General features: G+C 41.5%; 1 protein-coding gene across 9 annotated transcripts in view; it reads right to left on the bottom strand.

The window, feature by feature from the left end:
* Positions 1–27,323, bottom strand: part of CREB5 (cAMP responsive element binding protein 5) — a 373,995-nt gene that overhangs the window by 81,401 nt on the left and 265,271 nt on the right. For 8 of the 9 annotated variants that reach the window (XM_074984562.1, XM_074984563.1, XM_074984564.1 and 5 more), the window contains 2 exons: positions 8,181–8,307; positions 5,624–5,734 (listed from right to left, as the gene is read on the bottom strand). In XM_074984562.1, the coding sequence (XP_074840663.1) occupies positions 5,624–5,734; positions 8,181–8,307 (238 nt within the window). Of the gene's footprint in view, positions 1–5,623; positions 5,735–8,180; positions 8,308–10,454; positions 10,503–27,323 lie in introns of those variants that run through there. The other variant, XM_074984569.1, reaches the window with a different exon arrangement.

Here is a 27,323-nt window from a genome sequence, read left to right on the forward strand (position 1 = left end):
AACTCTGTAGTTACCACGAGACTACAGATTCAGATCTGATAACTATACTGAACATGAGCAGGGCTGACAGACACTGCAGCCGGGGGGCAAGGTGGTGGGGTCAGGGGGCTGGCTCTGTGGCCTCAAAAGTTGTCATTTCAAAGGGGCCCAGAGTTCTGGCCACTCCTGCTGCTACTTCACCAGCAGTGGTGACTGAAGATCTGGGACCCTTTGAAAAGCTGGGCCTTGTGGCATCTGCCCCTTTGTCCCCCAGGCCGCCATCAGCAGACCTGCTGAACAAATATCTATCTGAACTGCCATGAGGTTGCTGGAAGCGGAATTTAGCTACAACTGGGCTGATTTTTAAAGCCATACAGAGGATCTAGATGTTCAATTTTCCAAGAATTGCAATGGGAATTGTGGCTTTGAAATCTCAGCTCTTCCATGCATAAACTTTATGTTATTTTCCATATCTGAAGAGTGTCTCATTTTATGCCCTTCTTTTTCCCCTAAAATTCTAAAAGCTTTCTTAGATAAATTATATTAGGCCTAGGTAATATAGTTAGTCTTGTCATTATAATTAGGAACATATTAATTATTGGCTTATGGGGTTTTCCTTTTCTAATATATTATGTGCGTACTTTTTCCATATGATAAAATATCTTGTAACTTTTATATCATTAGTGCTTGTCCTACTAATGCTTAAAGTGCACTAACACTAGTTCACAACTCCTTAAAGATAATAAGAAACAGTTGAAGGGAGGGAGAGAAAGGCCACTGAAAGTATGTCTATACCACCTGCGGGCATGAATCTCTTAGCTTGGGTCAACCAGGTAGTGAGGCTCATGCTACTACTATAAAAATAGCTTTGAAATTGTGGGAGTTCAGGTTTTGATGCTCACCTAGCTCCCTAGATTCTGCCAGGAACAGGAGGCCAAATAGTGTATCTTCTTATTTTGCAAAGTTGTACACAATTAACATTTAATTTGAAAAATACTGAAAAAATGCAGTTTAAAAATCTGAGCAGCAATTAAAATTTTTGAGCAGCAATTTGTTCTTCACCCTCTACTTCAATTCTGGCATGATTTTAGCAGCAAACAGTCCAGTAACCACAGAGTCAGAGATTATGATTTGCATTATTTGAATGTTTGCATTCAAAATTTTCATGTGACATATACTGTTAGCTCTAGCTCTAAGACTTCTTGTAATTGCATAACTTATCCCCAGGTAGTAAGGGATTGTGTCCAACTCTAGGGTCACCTATCCCAGCTACAACATTAGCTAAGAGCCAGAAGCTTATAGACTTAGGCTGCTTCTACACTTGCCGCCTCCCATTGGAGGTGGCATGATAATGAGGCAATTTGAAGCAGGCTAATGAGGGGCTAGCGTGCATATTCAGCACCTAATTAGCATAACGGCAGCCATGCAAATTTCAAAGTGCAGAAATCAAATTGCAGATTGACAGTGTGGATGGGGGCAGCTTTGAAATAAACACCCCACTTCGACATTCCCTTACTCCCACAAAACTAGATCAGAGTTTCTCCCATCGACCTCCCTTTTTCCTCATGCCTTGCAGCACGTGTTGACAGCAACCCCTGAGAGGTTGATTTTCATGCACCCCTACTAGATGCATGAAATTGAACCCTGGAAGATCAACCTTGAGAAGGTCGATCTTCCAGGCTAGTGTAGATGTAGCCTAAGCTTCAGTAGTCCCAGATTCAATCTCACCCAGGTCTGTTAGTATTACAATAGCAACTACTTAAATCAATTGGACTTGTAAATGCTTACAAATCTGATATTCAGACTTCCAGTGGGACAATGCATAGTACTCATTTTTTCCCAGGATGGCTCACAAGGTTTCAAAACTAGGGCTAAGCAAAGGTTTGAATATGACTGTCTTTAAAATTGCAAACTCAACTAGGTTCAGGTATAGTATGGGAGCAGCTAATATGGTCAGGTAATGTAAGGTCTGTAATACCTTTAGTGTATTTAGCTACATGTTCATATGCTAGATACGTTTTATGCATTTTTACCTAGTAATTTGAAAGGTACATATTACTTCAGAAGGATGGGAAATACAGAACATGCTAGGGAGCATAGGGAGGTTAGCTCTGAATATGACCTGAAAGTAAGAACAGGCATTCACATGGTACTTTAGACATTGCAAAGTAGTTGTGTACCACATATGGTAAACACTCATATCCCTCTTTACACATTGGCCATCATTCTATGTGGACGATGCTTGTTAAAAGAAAACTAATGCATTAATTAAATTTATGATTGAACTACCTGTGGGAGAATTGTGTTTCCTGCTGTTTTCCCCTGCACTCTCCCACATACTTCATTTTATAACAGTCTTAGATGATGGAACAGCCTGTCTTGGTCATTTTAAGAACATTTTCACTGCACATTTGACAAAGTACAAAAAAGGTACCAATATGAAATTCTAAAGATAGCTGCAGCATTGAACTCAAGGTTTAAGAATCTGAAGTGCCTTCCAAAATCTGAGAGAGACAAAGCATTGAGCATGCTTCGAGAAGTCTTAAAAGCACAACAGTCTGATGTGGAAGTTTCAGAACCTGAACCACCAAAAAGGAAAATCAACCTTCTGTTGGTGGCATCTGACTCCGATGACAAAAATGAATATGCAATGGTTCCCACAGATTTGGATTGTGCTTGAGCATCATCAGGATAGATGCATGTCCTCTGGAATAGTGACTGGAGCATGAAGGGACATATGAATCTCCAGCATATTTGGCATGTAAATATCCTGTGATGACAGCTATAACAAATGCCTGTTCTCACTTTCAGGTAACATTGCAAACAAGAAGCAAGCAGCATTATCTCCTGCAAAATTTTTTGTCTGAGTCACTAGCTGAACAAGAAATAGGACTGAGTGGACTTTTCAGGCTCTAAAGATTTACATTTGTAAGGTAGTTAGTTTTGTACATAATTCTACATTTGTAACAAACTTTAATGATAAAGAGACTGCACTAAAGAATGTATAATAGGTGGATTGAAAAATATGTCTTTTGTTTTTACAATGCAAATATTTGAAATCAAATACAAACTGAGCACTGTACACTTTGTATTCTATGTAATAGAAACCAAATACTTGAAAATATAGATGACATCCAAAATATTTAAATAAATGGTTTGCTATATTGTTTATCAGTCTGATTAATCATGATTATTTTTAATTGCTGGACACCCTTGTGTGTTTTATCATCCATTAATTATATTTATACTAACTGCAACATACAACATAAATACATTTGGAAATAAAGAGCGAATACATTTTCAAAACAAAGTAATAGATCACAGTCTATAAGCATTGTGTCTATTCTATCGGTTAATATGTGTACTGCTGCTTTTCTAAGAGAGAGGGACAGAAAACTGCATAGAAGCAAGGGGAAGAGGCATCAAAGAGTTGCCTAGGCAGCATTTTCTTTTGTAATGAGTTGGACCTGTTACTAACTCAGAATGGGGAAGATTTCAGAGAGCAATAAATTTATGTATCAGAGTTTTGGACAAAACATGTTTCTTTAATCTGAAGAGTGATGAGCTCTGAAGTGTAATTCAGATATTACAGCACAGAATTCTTACCATATGTACCAATAATTTAATTTTGTTTTTAGTAGCCCCACAATTTCAGTTAAAAAAAAAGGTGAGGCAAAAAGGAAAGGGGGCGTAAAGAAACCTTGATCTCCAAAACTGATGCCAGCTTTGGATTTATTCAGAGAAAGAGTATTTGGTTTGGCTTAACATTACGTGGGTAGAAAAAACACATGCCTGTTCCAAAAAGATTTTAACAGGCTCTGCTGCAGATGCTTTTGGCATTTGGCATGTCACCATTACTGTGCAGCACAGAAAGAACTCTAGACCACAGATTTTGCTTGGCTGAAGTATTTGGCATTTTTGGCTACCTCTGTTCTTCTAACCAACTGACTTCCTGTTTACAAAGTGTGGTTGTAGATGGGGTGCTAACAAAGCGTGGGTTAACAGACCCTGTCTAACTGAAGCTAATAGTGTGGCCTATCATGACTAAGAAAATACAGACAGGAAAACCTTGTATGTTTTCTGGTCCCATATTGTATGCACAGTGGGTTTCTTGCATATGGTGTACTCACTGATGGGTAAACCTTTTCCTTTGCCTTGGGCTTGGGATGAATGACAATCATTTTACAAACAGACACTGTATCTCCTAACCAAATTAAGAAATACAGGAAATCCCGGTTATCTGACATAATTATGACCGACTGATGGTCAGATACCCAAAAGTGTTGGATAATCTGGGCTATGGTGGGGTGCTGCAGAGGGGGAGGCCAGCAGGGGGGCTGCCTGGGCCCCCAGTTGACTCCAGGGCTGGAGTACCAGCACCTTGGGCATGGAGTCCCAGCTGGTTCTGGGTGGGCAGCCCCCACCAGCCTGGAGTGTGGAGCCCCAGCCAATCCCAGGGCTCAAGCTGCTGCTGATCCTGGCGTGTGGAGTCCCAGACCACCCAGGCCAGCTCCTAGCAGCCAGCTCTGCAGGTGGGCAGCCAGTGAACCCCTCCTGTACCTCCTGCTAGCTGCTCTCTGTTAACCAGACTATCTGAATATCTGGAAGCCTACCAGTCCTGGGGCTGCCGGATTTGAAAGAGTTTACTGTATCTTGAAATGAGCCCACATATTTAATTTGGCAGCCTGTGACTTTACACTTACAGTTGCCAACAAACAATTACTACAGGACTGAAATAAAATGTTAGTGCTTCAATTATAATGTAAACATAGGTTGATGGCACAACTAAGAGGTATTATTACTGTATGCTCCAGTGGATTATGGATTATGGGGCTGAGGGATTTACAAACTCAATGCTAATAGCATGCACACAAATAAACCCTCCTCAACCTACAGGAAAAGGTTTGAGTGCACAAAACCCACATCACAGTCACTTCAGGAAATGTGAGGAACAGTATTTAATTTGTAATAAAAGAAGTGTCGGGGCTCAAATGAATATTTTTTTAATTTCATAACTGACACAAAAAGTCCAGAAGTGCTGTCACTCAGTCCCAGCAGGTCCTGGCACAAATGAAGCATTGATTAGAACTAACTCTTTCATTCCAAATACTAACTCGTTTTGTCTAAATTATCACTTTGTCAGCTGCCCTGAAGAGAAAAAAAAATAGCCCTGATTTTCCATGCATTGTTCAGTTTGTGCTTCTGACACTGTTTGCTGACATCACCCCAGCATGCCACGTCTCTGCCTGGAAAAATCAGGCAATATGTCCAGGCCCACGGTACCAGACTCCCCTCACTCTACCGTTTGTTTACTTACTATTTTTCAACTCAAGTTGCTGAGCCCATCACAGAACCAACCAGCTCACATGCTGATTTTCCACTTATCTGCACCCTGGTAAGGATCAGAAACTCCACTCTCTTTAAATCCATTTCACCCATAGTCAGTAGAGACTGGTAACAAAAGAAAGTGCATGTATGCTGACAGTCAATTACAGGCATTGATAAAGATCACATGATCCATTACTAAGAATCAGGTAAGCAAGAATTCATGACTAAGAGTGAGGTAAGCAATGTTTACCCACTGCACCGGGTAACTGCTGTGTAAAAGCAATTTTGAAAAAATATTTTGCAATTGGTGTTTTACCATTTTGGCGTCTGAATGCATTGGAGGGACTTGGGGTGATGCACAGGGATTGTTGAGATTTGGGCCTTGCATTCCCATGATATTGGAGTTCATTGAAATTTGTCTCTCCATCTTTAAAAGGAAGGAAAAAAGAAACACAAATCAGACAATATAATGGAGTCTAAGGACGAATGTTCATTTTTCCTTCAAAGAGACCCAGCTTTATTTCTTTGAGTTAGCTCTCAAAAAACAAAAACAAACAAACAAACAAACAAAAAAAAGAACAAAAAAACTACCTGTTTTGTGAACTGCTTATATTTGCTTCTCCAAATCTGTCCTACAAATGTTGCTTTCCTCAAGAGCCATTCAAAAAAAGGTTTCCTTTTAAAACAAACATATTAGCCACCCAGGTCTGAGCTTTTTGGTAATGATTTTCCCCCTTTATTATTATAACACTCGGAGTTAAGTGGTTTTAATAGCATAACTGTATAAAGTTGTGGCTTCCGCTGTCACTGCAGGCCAGCTGAGCCTGTTGAAAATGTAAATAAAAATCCATGATCTAGAATGTATGGAAAATGAGTTGGGTTCTTTTTAATTCTTTGGGCCTGATCACTCAAGGGGAGTTTTCCATATGTCCCATATCATAGTAGTGAACCTCTGAAGTCTAAACAAAACCAGACCAAACCACCCTATCTAGCCTTTAGAGCTCCTACTGCAAGCTCAATTCACTACATTAAGGTACCCTGAGAAATCTGAAAGAGAGTTGGAAATAAGAAGAATTTATTGGGTCCAACAGCTTCTCGTTAACGTTTTCATGTACAGCAATGTGGTAAGATTTCAATGCTTCATTCCATTTAGCAACCAATGACTGGATTCATGTCTATGAGTAAAAGTGGGAGTAATCTGCACCCGATGTATCCAGGGAAAAACCGTACCAAAAATGGACATTTACTCTTGAGAATCTTCCCAAAGAGAGTGTAGCAATCAGGCCTGCTCATGGTGGTGGCAAAGAGGCAAGTGCTCTGGGACCCAGCAATATGAGCGGTCCTGGAGCTCCCAGCCACTCCTGTAGCCCCAGGTCCTTTAAATCTTTGCTGGAGCACCATGCAATTAGCTCTATGCAGTTTGGAGGGCTGGGCGCTCTGTGTTCCAGGCAGACAATGAGGGCTGGCTGCCCCATCCCCTCCCCTTTCACCAGAAGCCCTGCCCCTTCCAGGGGCACACAGTAGGGCTTCCCTGCCCACCTTGCCCAAGAGCATGGTGGGGCTGTCAGCCCCACTGCTGGTAACACTTTTTCTGGAAGACTTAATACAAATAAGAGCCCAATCCTGCTGGGTGAATCAAGCCCACACTCCCTTCATTGTCCCTTAACACAGAAAACAAATGGCACGTTGTTTCCTTACCAGAGGTAGAGGAGTACCCTTTTCTTTTAGAAACGACATAAACATTTGCTCTGAGACAACCTTGCAAAATGAACGTATTCAGTACAGTGAAGTGAGGGTTTTATTTCTTTACTTCTAGCCCCGTCCCCATTCATTTTCTTCCATTTGGCTACGTCTACGCTAGCCCCAAACTTCGAAATGGCCATTCAAATGGCCATTTCGAAGTTTACTAATGAAGCACTGAAATACATATTCAGCACTTCATTAGCATGCGGGCGGCTGCGGCGCTTCGAAATTGACGCTCCTCACCGCCATGCGGCTTGTCCAGATGGGGCTCCTTTTCAAAAGGACCCTGCCTACTTCGAAGTCCCCCCTATGAGCAGATAGGAATAAGGGGACTTCGAAGTAGGTGGGGTCCTTTCGAAAAGGAGCCCCGTCGGGATGAGCCACGCGGCAGCAAGCTGCATCAATTTCGAAGTGCCGCGGCCGCCCGCATGCTAATGAAGCGCTGAATATGTATTTCAGTGCTTCATTAGTAAACTTCGAAATGGCCATTTGAATGGCCATTTCGAAGTTTGGGGCTAGTGTAGACACGGCCTTTGTTTCACAAATTCTTTGATATTAAACTGGGCTGTTAAAATACTTTGAAAATAGGGACTGTGTCTTGCAAGATGGGTAACTGAAGTCAATAGGAGCTGAGGGCAAGGGTAACCATCTAGGACTGGATCCACATTTATAACAAATGACTGACAACTGGGTCTGAAAAATAAATCGCTTTTACTGATTGTTGACTAACATCCGCACAGCAGGTGATGATTGTTTTGAGTTTATATTGGCATTGTGCATATAACTTGTTCAGTAAGGGCCCAATTCTAATTTCATAATTATGTAACTCCCCTGCCTTCAATGAAGACACATGCTGATTTACACCAATAAGTAAGGTCAATATCAGGACCCCCCTCAAAAAAACTGTAATATAGAATAAAGACCTGATTCTAGAATAACATAAAATGATTCAAATCAGGTGTCACTCTACTGGAGTTAATTGAGTTACAGCTGTGTAAAACTGGCATAAATTAGTGCAAAATAACAGACAGTTTTTTTATTTTGGATCACTTCACTTTTATGGTGTACTGTGAGGTAGACCTTTGCCTCTGATACTCCCTGCCACACAGTATTAAAATGAAAATACTTACTGGCATTAGAACTGCAGAAGATCCAGGCATGGTAGGATTGGGCAGGGTGCCAGGCATAGAGGCAGGCATGGGCTGTCTTTGTCGGTTATGTAGGTGTAGTAGTGAAGACAGAGAACCTGGGACAGGCCTAGGAGAAAAGGAGAAAATATCATTGTGTGGGAAGTTTAAAGCAAGTTCTGCAGTCCCAGAAATTACTATCACAAACAGCAGTAGATAGCTCAATAGAAGTAGGATATAGTATTAGTGCCATCCTCTGAAGAGCCATGTAACAAAAGCATTAAGGACACAGAAAGTAAAACCCAGGTTTGACTTCCTTTGCTATTTCCTAGTGAATGCCCTAATTTGCTGCATTTCCTGGCACATATGCTACAGACTCTCTACAGTCAATGCATTGGTATAAAATTGAGCCCCCAGACACAAAACAGTGCATGAATGACAATTAAACATGCATAAATTCAGAAAAATCTTATCACCTACAAATTACTTTTATGTGAACATTTGTCGCTCATGTATATACGAACATATCTTCTGCAAAAAAAACTGATTCCCCCCTTCCAAAGCAACAGCCTTGATTTTACTGGTCAGCCTGTCACTCATAACAATGAAAATGGGAGCAGGAGAATAGTCAGAGTCAGATTAAGGAGCTTGTAAAGCCGGGGGAGGGGAAGAGCACCAAAAAACAGAATGGGTTAATGGCAAAAGGCATTAAAGGGATTTCTTTTACAAATATACTGGGGGAAAAAGAAATACTAGAGGAAAGCAGACTGGTTAGTAAATGAGAAAGATCATTAAATGAATGGATTCAAAAAGACCTGGAGTAACAAACTACCTTTCAATAACTGCCCCCAAGAAGAAAAATATTTGGGAGGTAATGGCTCCCATGAAAAGAGAGAGGGAAAGCAAACAATGTGAAGACAAAATCAGGCCATCCAGATCTTATGCAGCCTTCAGTGTTAGGGGAATTAGTTAACAAGTTATCAAGTTATTCACCTTAAAAGAGAAGTCTGGAGAAGTGATTGAAAAAAGTAAAGTACAATATTGATTTTCAAAAACCAGGAAAGAAGTCACTTAATATGACAACAAATAAAGCCAGTGCAATTTTGGATGTCAGAGAGAAAACATCGGAGATGCACCCGCAGTATCCTGTCCAATTCATTAACAGACAGATATCAGTAAAGGAATTGGAAGGAGTTAAGAGGGAATGTAAATAATTAAGAAGCTGGAGTGACTGTTTATGACTTAGGTAAGCAATCTGTATGGGGAGAGGATAACAAAGTTTACAAATATTTGAAGCGTCTACACTTCCAGTGTGTTATTTCAATAACTAAAATAAGCCCCAGCATTTCACTGAGAGGTCCACTGCCAGGTATCGAAACCCCTGAAGTGGACTATTCTTGCCAGGGAGGGCTGGAGATCATAACTGCAGTGCTTGGGAGCAGCATAATTCAATTTACACCATGGTTATCCCCTGTCAGTGGGGCTCCAATGTGAAATCAGACTGCACTTTAAATCTCCGTACCCCAGTGAAAAGGAATAAGGCAACATTTGTGCTTAACCCCCCAGGGTCTGAACTTCTCCCATTGCCTGGAGTGCAGCTGCTACTAGCAACAATGAGAATGCATCAATCATGAAGGATACAGAGGGGTTACATTGGGTGGGACTGCACAGTGAGATGTAACTAAGAAAGTGAGGTAAATCAAAAAATGAGGAAAAAAGGCTGAATATTGAGAGAAACTTGAACTTCATTTGGGTTTCTTAGGCTGAAGTCTTCTCCCAACAGAAGCCACCTTCATCCCCAAGGGGTGAATCTATGTATTGTAGGGTACAATCTTGCAGAAGGAGAGAAAGATTACATGACCTAAAAGATTTTCCATTTTATAACTTCTGTGTGTTCATGTGAGCTCATGGAAATATCCTAGTCAGTTAACTCTCAATGCATCTGAAGTGAAACAACTACTGTGACAATAGCACTTAACCCCCTGCACTCATTCACACTGACAATCTCATACACAGGCCCTTTGTACAACTCACCAGCTTCATAATAACCTTAGGTGTTAGGTTGTTTGACAGAAACTTATTTTGGCCTGACCCATGCAATTTATGCTAGTGAACCTCCAGGGACTGCGTGGCTTGAATTCTGTTTGTATGTTCCAGAGCCAAAAATATTTTTTAAAATTGATTTAATGAGCTTGGGAATATGGGACTGTAGTCAAAAGGGAATTATTTGTATTTATTGAAATAGCAAATAAGCTACCTCGCTGTACCCAGTCTCACCTTTCATGCAGCTTAGCTTGGTGGGTCTGCATATGCTTTATACTTGGCGAAAGATTCTTTTTCCAACACCTCTCTTCTTCTAGGGGCTCCCCTTCTGCTTGCCCCTTCCCTGAGTACAATTTTCTCAGCTCTGGAGTACAATCAGAAATTTTTTCAAGGCTGATTCTCATCAACAAAAAAGCCTGCACCACTGTTGCCACTAATACAAAATGTGACATAATGTACACAGCAGAGTCATTTCAACAATAGTCAGTGACTCACAGGCATTTCTTGCATGCTGGAAACAAGCCACTGATTAACATACACACACACACACACGCGCACGCGATTAAAATTGCCTGAAACACTAAATTTGTTGATTCTTACATTCCATCCCATTTATCACTTGTTTTCAGAGGACAAAGTGCTCTTTTTCTCTTGTTTCTTTTTAACCTTCAGTAGCAGCAGATAAATCAGGGAAACAGTAAGTGATGCTCTCATGACCGACAGGTATTATCATTCTTTACACTGAAAGTGCACATTGGCCTCCATTCACTTCTCATCTTTTTACTCTTGATAAAATGCTGAAGATAATGCATAGCCCCCTGGGCTGTCAGTCAATGCTGCTGACTCACAAGGTTTCAGGCACTTAGCACTACTCTAGCAAATAGATTTGTTGGACAAACAGCCTGCAAATAGGGCACTGTTCTATAGAAGAAGCAACATCCTGTCTAGACACTAATGAGACCAAATTTTCAAAGATGTTAAGCATTCATGGCTGTTTGACTTCAATGGAACTTCTGAGGAGTGCTCAACTCTTGTGGAAATCTAGCCATCAGTGAACCCAGTGGAGACATTTTACCACTTGTAACTTCTCCTTGGCTTCAATGGACTCCTGCTGAAAGATCCATATAGACAGACTAAAATAAAGATAACTCTCACAGTTGCACATAAGTGCAACACTATGCATAGCTCACCAAGCATCTCTTCCCGACACTAAGCATGCTGCCAGTTATGATGACAATCCCATTTGAAGAATCCATCTTTATTGTCTGGTAACCATGTTTCACTTCTTAAGCACATTTATCTTCACTACAGTCTCACGCTTTCCCAGTTCACAGAAAATTCTAGCTGTGGTTCCCTGGGTAGTTTTCAGCCACATAGGCCTAGATCTTCATGCCTTTAAATGTAGTAGGACTACAGCTACCAGAAACATGTCAGAGGAAAAATTCCAGATGAAAGGATCTTAACCATGGTATGTCCCATACTGCTCCTCCTAACAGCTCCAATTCAAATGACAGCTAATGTTCATAATTACTATTTGTATTGAACCACGCCTAAGAAGCCCCATTTAGGGGGCAGGGGTTCACTGTGTCAGGTACTACCCTACAGGGCTTACAGTCTATGGATATGTGCCAGGAGTATGGGCCCACAGCTGTCCTTCTTACCTACTATCTTAACCCCCTGCACTCTGATGAAGGCAAGGGAGACACCTGGTTGGTGAAACTGCCATTTTTGCCTGAGGGGCTCAGCAGGCCTGCTCTTAAGATCATCAGTAGCAGCAGGCTGTGGCTGCTCAAAGCTTTCACCTATGGCTGTGTTAGCTTCAGCTCTCGCCCTATCACAGCCTCACTCCTGCATTGGAACCTTTATGCTGCCTTCCTTTACCCTGGATAACTGGTTCCATCTTTTGGATTCCATTTCCTAGCTCTGACTCTGGCTTGAGCCTTGGTTCTGACATTCTGGTCCTGGTTCCCATTCTGACTTTTGGCTCCTGGCTCTGTTGCCAGGTTTCTGACCCTACACATGACCCTTTACCATGATTCCTGGCTCTAACCACCAGAGCTCTGACCACTCACTCCAGTATCCTACAACTATATTTGTTTCCTGGTCTTCTAGCAACAACCAACCAGAACTTAACACATACCTGACTTTCCCACCAACTTTGTCAGAACTATTGGATTCAGAGGCCTCCAGTAATTCCATGAACTTGGACTTTAAATAAGTACGTACAATTCCCATCAAGTGGGAAAGATCTCCAGATACGGCAGACTTTCTCCTCTCATTGAAATCTTGTATGTACCAGGTTGTCCTTTGGAGGACACCATTCTCCATGGTCCTAGAAACCCTCCAGGCTGGGCTCATCTGAGCCAACACCTTCCCATTATCTTTGATGGCCCTGGCTCACAACACAGGTTCTGCATATCTGTTGGTGGGCAGAAAATGTAAGGTCCCTGCACTGTCAGCAGTCTCGTCTCCGAAAATTAAGCCAGAGGCCAAAAGCTTTCTGTGGCTCAGTCTTCCTCCTTGGAAAAACTGAGCCCAAGGCTATTATTTTACATTGAATCTCGGCACCTCCCCATCCCCTCCTATCACCTCTGCAATAATAGCTAAACACCAAGAATCTGTTGACACGTTTCATAAGAAGTATGTTCTGTCCAGCAGTCTTTCCCCACCCTGCAGCTGCCACCTTTCCTTTACTGTCCGTGCACATTTGGATCTGGACGCAAGTGCTCTCCCTCAGAGCTCCTTCCCCTTCCTACGTCAGTCATGATGGCCTAGTCGGCCTTCGCATCCCTCTTCCTGCCTATCCTCCTCCCAATGCACTTTCATCTCCTTGTTTGGTTATGTACTGCACCCTTACTATTCTCTGGTCCATCCTATAGTCCCCCATGGGATCACATCCCTCCTGCAGTTGTTGCTACTTCCCCTGACACACTGCCCTGCCCTGCCCCCCTGCTGTTAGTTGCTTCTTGAGCGAATGGTTGGTGGGGCAATGGGGTGGGGAGGGTGGAGCACAGGCAGGGTGCCTGTGCCCATACCACTTCTAGGGAGCTTCTGCCACTCTAGAATATAGTGTCCCCTGACAAAACACTCCTGTGTCACCTACGCGGGAGCAATATCTTTGCTGATTTTTGATCTTTCACCAAGATGAAGGGGTCTCCCTGCTTTATTTGGGTGTAATTTGTGCCTTTTCACCTGAAAAAAACCCTCCTGCCTTTTGTCCTCAATTTGCCCTGGACGTTTCCACAGCTTTTGACGCCCACTGCTGTGGACTGAATGTGTCACCTCTGCCAGATACACCAAGAGTGGAAGGAATATCCGACATCTACTAAAAGGGTTCATCACCACCATGCTGACCTCATCATAGATGACCAACTATGGCTGCCTACTTGGTACCTTGCGGGAATATGTCCATCAGCTAAATGAGGCCACCAGTATCTACAGCCATTTGAGATTATGGAATGGGCCAGATCTGTGGCATGCAGATTTCAGTTGCCTGAGTCTCTTAGGATCTGTAAGGTGGATCGTGCCTTTGCTGAAGACTTACATAAAAAAACTGTTTTCAATGTGATCCTCCACACCCCCACCCCCCGCATCCATCCATCCATCAACAGATAGGAGCAGGAGGAATATTTGATGCAACAACTGTGATTCTTGATGCACTGGAGGGAAACTCAGTAGTTAGTGGACAGGGAAGGTTATAATTCAAAGAGATGATTCTGGAAACCAGTGAAAAATGTTCACAGCTGGACCCATTGCAGGAGTTTCAGGAAGCCAGCAGGCTTGACCACCACTGCTGTGTCCATAAGGCACTACTGCCCACATCCCAGTCCCAAGCACAACTGTCCACATCCCAGTCCCAAACAATTATCAGCATAATAAGCAGCCGTTGCAGTATACCAGCTGCCTGCAGATTGTCAGTGTTACCATATATTTGTACTACCACCTTCAAACCTAGGGCATCTGCAGTGCTACCATTGGGGCTTAAGTATCTGAAAAATGAAGCACAAACAACAAGATAAAACCCCCAGCTTCAGGCAGAGGGGAAACATTTGCACCAGTAATGTTATTTGAGAAGGAGCACTGATCATAAGTCAGGGGTGGGCAAATACAGACCCACAGATTGGGTCTAGTTTCCCAGGGTTAGCCCCTGCGGCTGCTATATTTACCTGCAGAGGTATGGAGGATTGCAGCTCCAGCTGGCTGTGGATCACTGTTCCCAGCCAACGGGAGCTACAGGAAGCTGCATCCCACTCATTTCCCACCATTCCCACACCTCTTCCTGCCACTCCCATTGGCCAGGAATGGTGATTTATGGCCAACAGGAGTTTCAATCACCCATCCCTGTGCAGGAGCAGGTAAATATAGTGGCAGCAGCCCGCTAGGGGCTAGCCCTGGTGAATCACTATCATGTTATTACCCACCCCTGCCTTAAGCGTTGACTCATTGTGCGATGGCCTGCAAGCACTTGAGTTACAATGACAATTCTAAAATATACGGAAGCTGACTTACTTTTCCACTTGTCTAATTATTGCCTAGTGCTTTAGAAACTTTTATCCTTAAGAGCCAGGACACTTTTAAGTGTGATTCTATCCACTTTCAAACTACTACACTCACAGGAGAAAAGCATTGCATCGGTCACCCTTTTGGAATCCGCTATGTAATTCCATAAAACTCACCTGTCCTATAATATCTGTGGTTTTACAGTGTTATGATTCTAACATCATCAACAAGCAGAACTCTCTACGAAAAATGGGCTTTGTTTATCCAAGTGAGGTGCAGAACTGAACTGTATTCTAGGAAGAAGAAAACTGGCACCAAGTGGTGCAAATCTTTTCCAGTACAAAGATCTTTGTGTTTCATAGACAATTCAAACTCTTTTCTGTGATAGATTTGTTATCATCTGTAATAAACGCTTAGCTTATGGTAGTAGCTCAAAGGTCATAAATGGTTGGACACTGTACAAATTAGATAAACAGTCTCTACTTCAATAAACAGTCTCTACTTCAGATACTTCAATCCGAAAGACACAGAACAGATGTAGGACCGTGGATGGGGATATAATACACAAGTTACATTGCTCTTACTGGTTTTGTCTTTTTAGATGTATTTTTAATTGTCAATGGAGGTATGGTGGGGAATGACAGGAAGTTTGAAAGAACCAGGGGGTATGAAAAGGAAGGAAAGGAACGAGGGGCAGTCAGTCACAGCTCAGAACCTGTCTATTTACAATCAGTTAGCACAGTTTTGTAGGCATTGTAGTGAATGCGACCCTCATAGATGGATTTTAAGATTGTGTCTGTGTGCATTATAGAAGAGTTTTCCCTGGGCACAAAAGATGGCATGGAAAAAGCTCAGAGGTGTTTGGGGAAGAAACCGACTATTGGATGGTAAAGGCAGGAAATTGGCAAGGGGAAAGTTGTGGTTGATGCGACAGTTACTAGAGCATTTCGCTAAGGAGGCTAAGTCATGAAAGGTCTTCAAAAGTAAAGATAAGAATGTTGTTTGATTTGAAATGAAGACATGAAAAAAGGGGCTGAAAAAAGGTAATTTCTGTAGTTAGAGCAGCAAGCCTGGAAGATGTACTTTAGCAGGAGCACTTTGAATGGATTTGACTGGAGCACTGTCACAGTGACTGGGGGAGAACACAGGAAGTTGTAGTATAGGTTGAACCTTTTTTGTCCTGCAACTTTGGGCCCTGATCAGTGCTGGATGAGAGAATTTGCTGGATGATGGGAGGTCAATGTTTTCTAGCCCATCACCAATGCTCTGACTGCTTTCCAGGCTCTTAGAAGACATTTAAGGTTAAATTACAGCTAAATAACAGCACAGAACACTGAGAGCCAGGACTGGTGGCAGTAAACATACTTAATGGGACTATGGGAAATTTGGCCACACCCATGATAAGTGGTTGTCCGGCTAACTAAAATCATGCCAGATTACAGAGTTTGCTGGACAAGAGAGTTCAACCTGTAGTTAATATGTGAAATAATGAGGGAATGGTCAATAGCTACCAGACTGATGGAAGTCACTGTGCTGATATGAAGGAAATTGAGTACAAGGAACAACTCCACTCCTTGGGAATTGTAGGGTGGTTTTTTCAATAGTAGAGATGGAGTGCTCAAGTACTGAAGCAGAAGGACTGGGCAGAAGACAGGGTCAGAAGATTTGGAACAACATTTATAATCCTTATAACAGTTGATTTATAGAGTAACAGCTTCAAAATTTCCTAAGAGTGCTGGGCTTTTCACCTGCCCTCATGAAAGGAGGGCACCACAAATCAGGCTCTGCAGAGTATACAGAAGGCCACATCAGGGTCTGTTTAAGGATTCTATTCTGAAGGGACATTTTCAGGGGTGGTCTCCCAGATTTGTTATTTTAAAAAAACAAACAAACAGGAGGCTAGGTGGTAGTTAGGCCTCTGGAAAAATCTTGCATTTTAAGAGATTGAAAAAGTAAAATTTGACTACCCTGACAGATTTATATAAGATTAGCTTATATAAAGGATGATGATTTTCCAGTCTGCTGCTGTTCCACCGTTTAACAATGAACAACCTCATACATCTTTTGGCCTGACAGCAATTTGAAGTCCTTTGAAGATTATTTGGGGGTGGGAAGGGGCAATATCACGTTCCACATGCACACATACAGTCTCATTAGCACCAGGCCTGGGTCAAACTCTGTTTAAGGGTTTAGTTAATAATAAAATGTGCCTTTAGGAACTCAAATTGTGTAAATACCACCTATATTTCCTGAACACCTGTTCTACAAACCTCTGGGATTTCAGCATAAGTACAAGGAACAGCAGGTCCTTGAAACCTTCACGGAACTTACTAACATTTGTCTTTTTGCTCTTGCGGGTCTTAGAAACTGCTGGTTTCAATCTTCCTTTTTCTCTAAATATTTCACTTGGTCTCGTCGCCTGATCCATTAGTCAAATAATAAAAGAGAGCAGAGGAGGGGAGCTTATCATTTCTTAGACTTTAGGCTCCTCAGAACAGACACTGTCTACTCTAAGTTCTGTACATTGCTGGGACTCCGCAAATGTTTCCTATGCTACTGTTTCATATGTAAGTGAATAGAGAAAAACTAGGGTAAACAGCTAAAGGCAGGCTGGAGAGATTAAATGAAGAACTGGCTCAGATCAAACCTACGATATAATAAAAAGTAGTATCTAGAGAAACCCAGAATGCAGAAAAACATGACGCAGTATGACTCAGGTATGTTGAGGGCACTAGTAAGTGTTGACAGCATGAGTAAGCTTTATTTGACTGACGTGTTGTTGTATGCTCTCAGATCAAGCCAGAACAAAAGTTTGATCATGCAGAAATACAAATGATTTTGTCGCATAAAAGCTAATAATCTAGGAAGGGATGAGAGAAAACTGACTGCATGTACTGATATCTGAATATTCTATACAGCATTATTACCTTAAAATGAATTTTAAAAATAGTTAAGGTGAAGAAATTTTAAAATGTGTCCACTAACTTGGAGCATCCAGTTTGAGACATGCATGTTATTCAAGCAGGGCATCCACATGTTAGGCATGAAGAATTTCTGGACACTTGAAAAATCTGGGGCTCATTGAATGAAAAAGTCAAAGGCATACACAAGCTGGAAGAACTTGAACCCTAAATGACAGCCTCAAGTGACAATGGAACATGTACTGGCTGTTCTGGAACACTTGTGCTATATAGGCTGCGTCTACACGTGCACGCTACTTCGAAGTAGCGGCGCCAACTTTGAAATAGCGCCCGTCACAGCTACACGTGTTGGGCGCTATTTCAAAGTTGAAATTGACGTGAGGTGGCGAGACATTGAAGTTGCTAACCCCATGAGGAGATGGGAATAGCGCACTACTTCGAAGTTGAACGTTGAAGTAGGGCACGTGTAGATGATCCATGTCCCGCAACATCGAAATAGCGGGGTCCGCCATGGCGGCCATCAGCTGAGGGGTTGAGAGACACTCTGTCTCCAGCCCCTGCAGGGCTCTATGGTCACCGTGTGCAGCAGCCCTTAGCCCAGGGCTTCTGGCTGCTGCTGCGGCAGCTGGGGATCCATGCTGCAGGCACAGGGTCTGCAACCAGTTGTCGGCTCTGTGGATCTTGTGTTGTTTAGTGCAACTGGGTCTGGGAGGGGCCCTTTAAGGGAGCGGCTTGCTGTTGAGTCCACCCTGTGACCCTGTCTGCAGCTGTTCCTGGCACCCTTATTTCGATGTGTGCTACTTTGGCATGTAGACGTTACCTCGCAGCGCCTATTTCAATGTGGTGCTGCCCAACGTCGAAGCTGAACGTCGACGTTGCCAGCCCTGGAGGACGTGTAGACGTTATTCATCGAAATAAACTATTTCGATGTCGCTACATCGAAATAAGCTATTTCGATGTAGTGTGCACGTGTACACGTAGCCATATAGGCATTAGAATGTTCAGCCACTCCAGCAACACAGTCACTTGAATAATCTTGAGTGCTTTACGGAAGCATAAATATGTATCTGATTTTAATAACTTTGCATCACAAAACAACTATTGCTCTCAGAAAGAGAAAAAGGATGAAGAAAAAGGTTTTCCCTGCCTTCAGCAGGCTAACAGGGTAACAGCATTTCTCTGAGCACTTAGAAGCAAAAGCTCCTTAGATTGGATATTTGGGAAAACAAATGTATTAATTAACTTTTCTGATTCTATTCACTATTAGTATTAAGCCAGTAAATGTTAATAAAATATGAATAAAACTGGGTTTTAAAACACAATTTTTTTCTAAAAAGGAAAAAAAAACCTGCCTCCTTTTTGACATTATTTTTCTTCCTGTCTTTGTTCAGTTTTTTTAAACTTGCTAAACAAAGCAGAAGTTTGTCTCTGAAAACAAGATGGCGAATTACAGCTAAGTTATGAAAACAAAGGACCAACAGTTTCTCCAGTGCAGGCTTGTTACCATGAGCTAATAATTTAAGCAAGCTCAGCCTCTTTTTTAATAACTGGGTGCCTCTAGGCAAAGTATTTCTACTAAAAATTATTGAGACATGGAACAAGGCAAGGTGTGTGAGCTAATGTTGGATTGTTCAGTGACTAAACCAAAACTTGTAGCACAGAGCCTGCTCTGAACCGACAGATTATTTCTATGTATACACTTGTATAAACACACTACTTAAGGTTCAAATCTGTGTAAGCTTTCTTTTCAATTAAAATGTCAAAGATGACAGCACATGTTTTCAGTGTCCTCAACTGGGTGATGGATGCTGCAGCAGGAGTTTCATGCCCCATATTTCAGAAATGTTTGCTTGCCTGAGTTGTCTAAGAATGATGTACTTGTTGATTCTCTTATGTGCCCTTAGGCTGTAATGAAAAAAACAAAGGCTTGTGTTTCAGGTGGCTTAAGGGCTCTTTGCCACTTTTCTTTCTCAGATACTACCCAAATAAGGGATATTGTCACAAAATCACGTGAAAGGCCAGCTTAGAGGTAAGGCACTGGGCTGGAACTCAGGAGATATGAGTTTAATTTTGACTTAGACATCTAAGGGCAATTCCCCTGAAATCTCTGTGCCTCAGTACCCTGAATCCTAAAATTGGAAAAATGCTTCCCAGGTTTTATCCATTTTATCTACTTACACAAGGGATGAGCAACCACAAATTGCAAGTGGGCCACATAAGTAGTGCCCTTTCACCTCAGTCTGCTGCAGCAGGCCACAGGGGTTCGTCTGCAGTCCGTGGATACCCTGGCTGCCCCCTCCCCCATGTGCCTTTCATGCACTGGTGCTCTGCACTCACCTGCTCTTCCCCCTTCCTCCCAGCACTTTTGGAGAGTACAAATCACCTGATTCATGCTCCATCCTTGCTCCTCCCACCTCCGCCCAAGAGCTGGAATGCTGCAAACAGCTGATTCGTGGCATTCCAGTTCTGGTAGGGAAGAGGAGGAATGGAGATGGAGCAGAGTCAGATGATTCATGGCTCCTCCAAAAGTGCTGGGAGGGAGGAGAGAAGTGTAGGAAGTATGGGGCTGCAGTGCCACCATGTGTGAGGTGCACAAGGGGGTGGAGTAGGGGGTTCATGGGCCACAGGTGGAGCCTCCATGGGCTGCAGGTTGCTTGCCATTGACTTAGACAGGAAGCCCTTTAGGAAAGAATCCTGCCTCATTATATTTGTATAGAGCCTACCATCCGGGGGCTCCAATACTTCTTGTGGCCTGAAGGTGCCATTGTAACACAAATAATAAACAACAGTAGTTGTAGCAAATGGACATAAAAGCTGGAGCATCACTGTGATAGCAATAGAATGGAAAATGTGATAGAGATAATGACAACTGAGGAGGAAGAAAATATGTGAGTACCTAGGATTTCCTGTAGTATACAGATTGGATACATTTATAATTAGGAAATAGATAAGCATTGTGAAGGGTCCTTTTCCAAAAGCCAGATATCAGATAAACAACACGACCAGTGTTCTCTGTAAACCGTGTGTTTGTGTGGCCATGCAGGATGGAGTCAAAGGCACCCAGAGCACCCACAGCTATGTTTTTTGCTTCATTTGGTGGTGCACATTTGCACCCATCTCAGAGAACTGAAAGTGACCTTCTGAGGTCATCCAGTGTAGTCCTCTGCTCTCAGAGCAGGACCTATCACCATCCCCAACAGATTTTTTTTTTAAATGCACTTGACCAGACCCCTAAATAGCTCCCTCAAGGATAAAGCTCACAACCCTGAGTTTAGGGGGACAACATGCAAACCACTGAGCTATACTTCCACCCATAACTTAATACACATAAAAATTTATTCTGTACATAGGAAAGATTAGCGGGAACATTGCTCATGTCAGAAAACCATCGAGAGGCATACAAGTATTAAAAAAAAAACAAAAAACCCAGAACAAAAAAACCCTGAGCCACTAAAATGTCCAAACTTCTCCCTAATCTACACCAAACCAGCCCAAATTATTCTAGATAATGCCTTCATCAGAAAATTGCGCAACATCCAACACAAGGTAAAGTATGCCTAACTCTTCTATCAAAAACATTTAGATTATTAATGGATCTAAATCCAACAAATAGGACTAAAAATTATCTTCAAGATTTATGACTTAGCAAATTTTAAAATTCCTTTATGCCCGCTTTATCAAAAAAGAGATACAGAGCTCATTGACTTGCCCAAGGAGATATCAGAGGTCTGTGGCAGATCAAATAAAGCTTTCCTAGCCTCTAATCCTGTGCCTTAATAATACTATCCAGAATATGGCATGTATTATGTATTTCATATTGTTCTTAATTTCCCTGATCCTTCTGCTGCCATTATAACTTCTTATGATTTCAAACATTCTATGCCCTGTGACAGGGGAAAAAATTCTTAATTTTGTGCATTATGGATCCTCACCTGTTCAAAAACCTCTTCCTTGGAAGTAATGTGTGGGACTTTGGGTTTGTGCGTGTGTGCATAACAATGCGAGAGAGAGAGAGAGAGAGAAGGTTGGGAGGTTTAGTAAGTTATCTCCAAAAGGTAGGGCTGCCAAGAACCTGCTTGTGGTCAGCCCACCCCAGCCTCCCTCCTGATTCCTTTAAAATTTTTGTGAAGATCAAAATGAATATTAAACCATCTCTTGGAAGTAACCTTTGTGCCAACTGCATCTTTTAAACATGCTGGAAGTTCCTAGTGACATCCTGTTTGTGGGCCTGATGAGAGGGACAAGATGGCTTTTGAGAGAAAATCATTAAAAGAACAGGAAAAAGCCAAAGAGAAATGCTCAAAATGTAGCTCAGCACAGATGAGTGAGCAAATGTTGACTGCTCTCATTATTTAAAGGAGTATACTTCGTCTTCTCGGTCCACATATGCAATGGATGTCCGAGGGAGTTGTCCCTCATTGTGTGAGGGCACATCTGTATCTGAAGCAACTTTTTGACCGAAGGATGGCACTGAAAGCACCACTGGAAAGACTGAGCTAATCTGATTCCAAAAGTAACAAAAACACCAAGTGCTCACTGGGAGATAGAATCAAGTCCCCTGCACTTGTTCTATAAAAATCTCCCATCTCCTTGTATATTGCTGGATGATGTACTTAGCAGAAATGCCCCTCCATGCAGAATCACAGGACATAATCTAAAGCCCCATGAAGCTAATAAAATAGCTCCCACTGATTTCACCAATGTTTGGATGAGGCCTATAATGTGAAGTATTGCCTTTTAGATGCAAATATTAAGATACTATTGAAACATATGTGCTAGCATACTAGCATCTATTTATCCAGCAATATTCCAGGGGAATGGGGGAAAACTGATTTAAAGTTGTAACTCAGACCAGTGTTTCTTGTGTCTGTTCCATCTCTTTAAAGTACTATATTGAACATGAAGCTGCAGCTGATTTTGAGGTTGGAGTTCATTTGTTTTCACATCAATGCAATTAATTTCCATTGGAAATTGCATCTTGGGCATTTAATCAAAATAGGCCTGAAATAATTCTGGAAAACTCATCTGTCTCCAATCTATATAATGTTTTAAAAATTGGATGCATGCCCTGCAATAACATTGCACTTCACAAAGCTGAAAGCTTTAAACTTAGGGGTATCAGTTACATTTAAACCCTAGTAAATTAAAACATCCAGTTTCTGGTTTGCATTGACTTATAAATATTGACAAAACTACTTTTGCAATGATTCCCGGTGTGAGCGTACCAAGTTAAATTTGCAACAATTCAGGTTTCTTGTGTTTTTTTTCTTTCTTTCATTCTTATTGTAGCTACAGAAGCCTTTCATGTTGCAGATTAAGTTCCAAATAATGTGAAAATCTTAAATCTTAGTGTTTTTCTTCCTTAATGAATATATATGACCAACCCAAGCTAATGCTCGTAATAAAAAGTAATATATGACCTGCTGGATCCCAAGCACAGTTTTATGGCATGTACAGTACAACAAGTCAAGGTGGATGTTTACTGCTATCAAATGTTTTAAAGACCAGAGAGAGGAAATGTGATTTAAAAAATTAAAAGGGAAAAATATGAATATAAAGCCTCTGGATTTTATAGAAAGAGTTTACTGTACTCCCAGGAACAGTTCTCAAGAATGTAGACTCAGAGACGCTAAGGTCAGAACGGACCATCACAATTGTTTGGTCTGACCTCCTGCACATTGCAAGCCACAGAATATTGCTGGCTCACTCCTGTAATAGACACATAACCTCTGTTTGAGTTACTCTTGAGTTAAAGACTTCAAGTTATAGAGAATACACCATTTACACCAGCTTAAAGCTGCAAGCGACCTGTGTCCCATGCTGCAGAGGAAGGTGAAAAACGTCCACAATTTTTGTAAATCTGACCTAGGAGAAAATTTCTTCCCCATTCCAAATATGGCAACCAGTTGGACTCTGAGTGTGTTGGCAAGACCTACCAGCTAGACACCTGGGAAAGAATTCTCTGTAAAATTCTCAGAACCCACCTCATGAAAAGTGGTAGAATCAGAGATATATCAGTTTGCATGCATTAACAAGTATGTTCAGAACTTCTCCTGAATAATTCTATACACCATTATATGGGGTAGTCTCCAAAGTGTGTCAACTTATGTGTAATACTTTCATGATGCAAAAGTCACTAAACAGATGCAAATCTGAATAGAGAGAGCAAAACTTGTGACCAGTCATCCTCATAATATCCTGAGAAAATAGTATAAAACTATCAACATACATACAAACAACAGCAATAATAAATGGATCAGAGTCTCAAATAATTGAGGATAATATATCTTATTTATATCTTCATAATCCTTCTCTCACTGAAGTTTAGGTGAATGGTGATATTAACTTTAATTAGAGGAGGATCAAAATGATGAATATCTAATATGGGGTTGATATTTAACATACCTTCCTAAAAATATTCTGAAATAGTGACTTACACAGGTAAAGGATATAATATATTCCATAAAAATGTAGTTTATTTTTAATTTATATTTTTCTAATCTATGTTAATGTTTTTTCTGGCTTGGCAATTCACTTCTGCAACTCTTTTTTCCCCCTCTCTCCCCGACCCTTTTCTGGCCTAAAAATATATTTTAAAGAAAAAAGTATTTTACCAAGACAGAATTTCATATTAAAGATCAGGATAAAGTCCATTGCTCAATTCATCATAAGAGACTTAAGGCCAGTCCTCAGTCATGAAAAAAGAAACGCAAAAGCACACTATACTATATCACTATTCACAATTTATTCCTATTGTTTTGTTTCATCTATTCTTGCCCGAAAGGATTCCTCAGGTGGCCCTTGAATTCCTCCCTGTTAGTAACTTAAATTAATTTTACTCTATTTCCAGTTTTCTCTATTTCCTTTGTGAATACTATTGCTGAAAGACAATACTTTGCCTAACATATTCCCTTGTAATGTTAGTAAAGTAAGTTGCAGTTTTAGAAATAATTCTGATTGGACTTTGAAAACTCATGGGTGCAGGACAGTCTATTACTGTTTGAGATTTTCAAAGCCGCTGTATTTGTAGGGTCTGCAAAGTTTGATCAAACTGAAGTAATTTCTTTCTCATTATTTAAACACATTTTATTTTTAATGGCCAATCAATTTAAAAACAAATACGGATTTCTACAAGGAGAGAGGATATGCAGTGTTTGAGGTCTATAGATGGATAGGCTAGAAATTCTGATTTCTCAGGCTTGTTACAAACACTGTAGTTTCTGCAGTTATTTTGGTTAAGAAAGAAAGAAAGAAAGTTATACCAGCACAGCCACTAGTGTGGACACAGTTTTATCAGTATAAGCTTATTCGTCACACAGGAACAAACTTATATTGTATAAGAATTTTTATACTGCTACAACTGTATCCCTACTTGTAAGCAGCAGGGTGGGGGTATAACTAACTCTTTTAGTGATAACATTATATTGTTTAGACATGGCTTCATCTACATCAGCTTTGTGATGCTGTCAGGTCCACCAACAAGGGTGGGGGGGCAAAAAGGGGAGTTAGTCCTGTGCCCAGCTTTTCAAAGGGGCCCCAAGCTCTGGACCTCTTTGAAATGACACGGCAGTGCTGCTCCACTGCTCTGCGTGGGTCAGAGGGAGGGGCCTGCTAAGCGCTGATTGCCCTAGGCCCTGTATCCCCGCCCCACCCCCCGGTGTGGAGCTAGGCCCCCTGCCAGCTTGCTCCAGGGCCTGCAATGTCTGTCAGTCTTGCTGAATGTTGTTATGAGGCATACCACGCATTGAAATCCTACCCCTGAAGGCATCCCTTCCAGGATCAGTGATATAGCTTAAGCTAACATTGATTGGCCGACGCTGATATCACACTCCAGAATAGTGCCTTTTATGTGAAGAATTAATATAATAGCTGAACTTGATGGAGGCATGTGTGTTAAACCTTTGCAGATTTAAAAGCTTGGGACTGGTACGATGGAGTTGTCAGTGGAAAGCCTGTCACAGCATAACCTGCTTCCCCTGCTGGCCTGACAGAATAAGAGCAAGTGGACATTCAGAGCACAGTGCAACACCCATTTCTTTTGTCAAGTATTTGCTTGCTGGGGTGGAGAGTGGTTGGGTGGGGACCAGGCGCGCTGGAACAATTTGTACAGTAGGGGTGCTGAGAGCCATTGAACCAAACTGGGAACCTTGTATATAATTCCTGCACAGAGGTAAAAAAGCAAACAGAATGTTACAAATCATTAAAAAGGATAGAGAATATGACAGAGAATATCTTATTGCATCTATATAAATCCATGGTATGCCCACATCTTGAATAGTGTGTACAGATGTGGTTGCCTCATCTCAGAAAAGATATATTAGCATTGGAAAAGGTTCAGGAAAGGGCATCAAAAATGATTAGGCATTTGGAACTGTTTCTGTAGGAAGAAAGATTAAAAAGACTGGGAGTTTCAGCTTAGAAAAAAGGAGACTAAGGGGCGATATGACAGAGGTCTATAAAATCATGACTGGTGTGGGAGAAGTGAATATGGTAAAATTATTTACTTGTTCCCATAACAAAAGAACTAGGGGTAATGGAATTAATGGGTAGCAGGTTTAAAACTAACAAAAGGAAGTTTTTCATCACACGGCTCATAGTAGGCCTGTGGAACTCCTTGCCAGAGGATGTTGTGAAGACCAAGACTTTAACAGGATTCAGAAAGAACTAGATAAATTCATGGATGTTAGGTCCTTCAATGAATATTAGCCAGGAGGGGTAGAAATGATGTCCCTAGTATATGTTTGTCAGAGGTTGGAAAGGGATGTCAGGAGAGGGATAGCTTTTGTTCTGTTCACTCCCTCTGGGGTCTGAGGCATTGGCCTCTGTCGGAAGATGGGATACTGGACTAGATGGACCTTTGGTCTGATCCAGTATGGTCATTCTTATTTTCTTATATAAGGAACATAAGTTTAAGCTAGAGGGTATGGCAGCACTCCCAGAGCCCTTAGGTTTAGCACCAAAAGTGGAGAAGGGATAAAGTATTTTTGTTAGCTTGTTTTTTGGGAAAGAGGAAGTCCTTTCCTCTCTCTTTTGTAAGAGAGTCAAAAATTTATGTCTTCTGTACATTATGTGCACGTGTCCTGAGTCATGCACTCTTGGGACCTTTTGGTACTGAACGAGAGAATTTACTTGAGCATGGGATGTCCAGCAACATTACCAACACTTCAACTGCTTACTGGGCTCTTAGAAGACATTTAGGGGTAAATTACAGCTAAATAACAGCACAGAACACTATCAGAGAGGTAGCCGTGTTAGTCTGTAGCTTCGAGAACAACCAAAAGTCTCATGGCACCTTATAGACTAACAGATATTTTGGAGCATAAGCTTTCGTGGGGAAAGACCCACATCATCAGATGCATGGGATAGTCCATAAGGTGCCACAGGACTTCTTGTTAGACATACAAATAGGTAACTTAACAGAAGGATACAAAGTGACAACTCTATCAAGTTTGGCATAACTCAAAATAAACTGGATATTGTGTAGTGGGGAGCGATATCTATGGTCAACCTTTTGGGGAAATTTTTAAATACTACCTGCACATGCAAACATGTCCTGGTGAAAGCCCATTGTTTTGTTTCCATCTTTATTTTGATGGCAACATTCTGTAATGGAACAATTCCTAGTGCACTACCTTCAACAGTCTTTTCCCAAGACATGAGCTCAGTTTGGAGAAGAGGAGGA

This window comes from Carettochelys insculpta, chromosome 2, assembly GCF_033958435.1.
Source record: "Carettochelys insculpta isolate YL-2023 chromosome 2, ASM3395843v1, whole genome shotgun sequence".
In the NCBI taxonomy this organism is placed as follows: Eukaryota; Metazoa; Chordata; order Testudines; family Carettochelyidae; genus Carettochelys; species Carettochelys insculpta.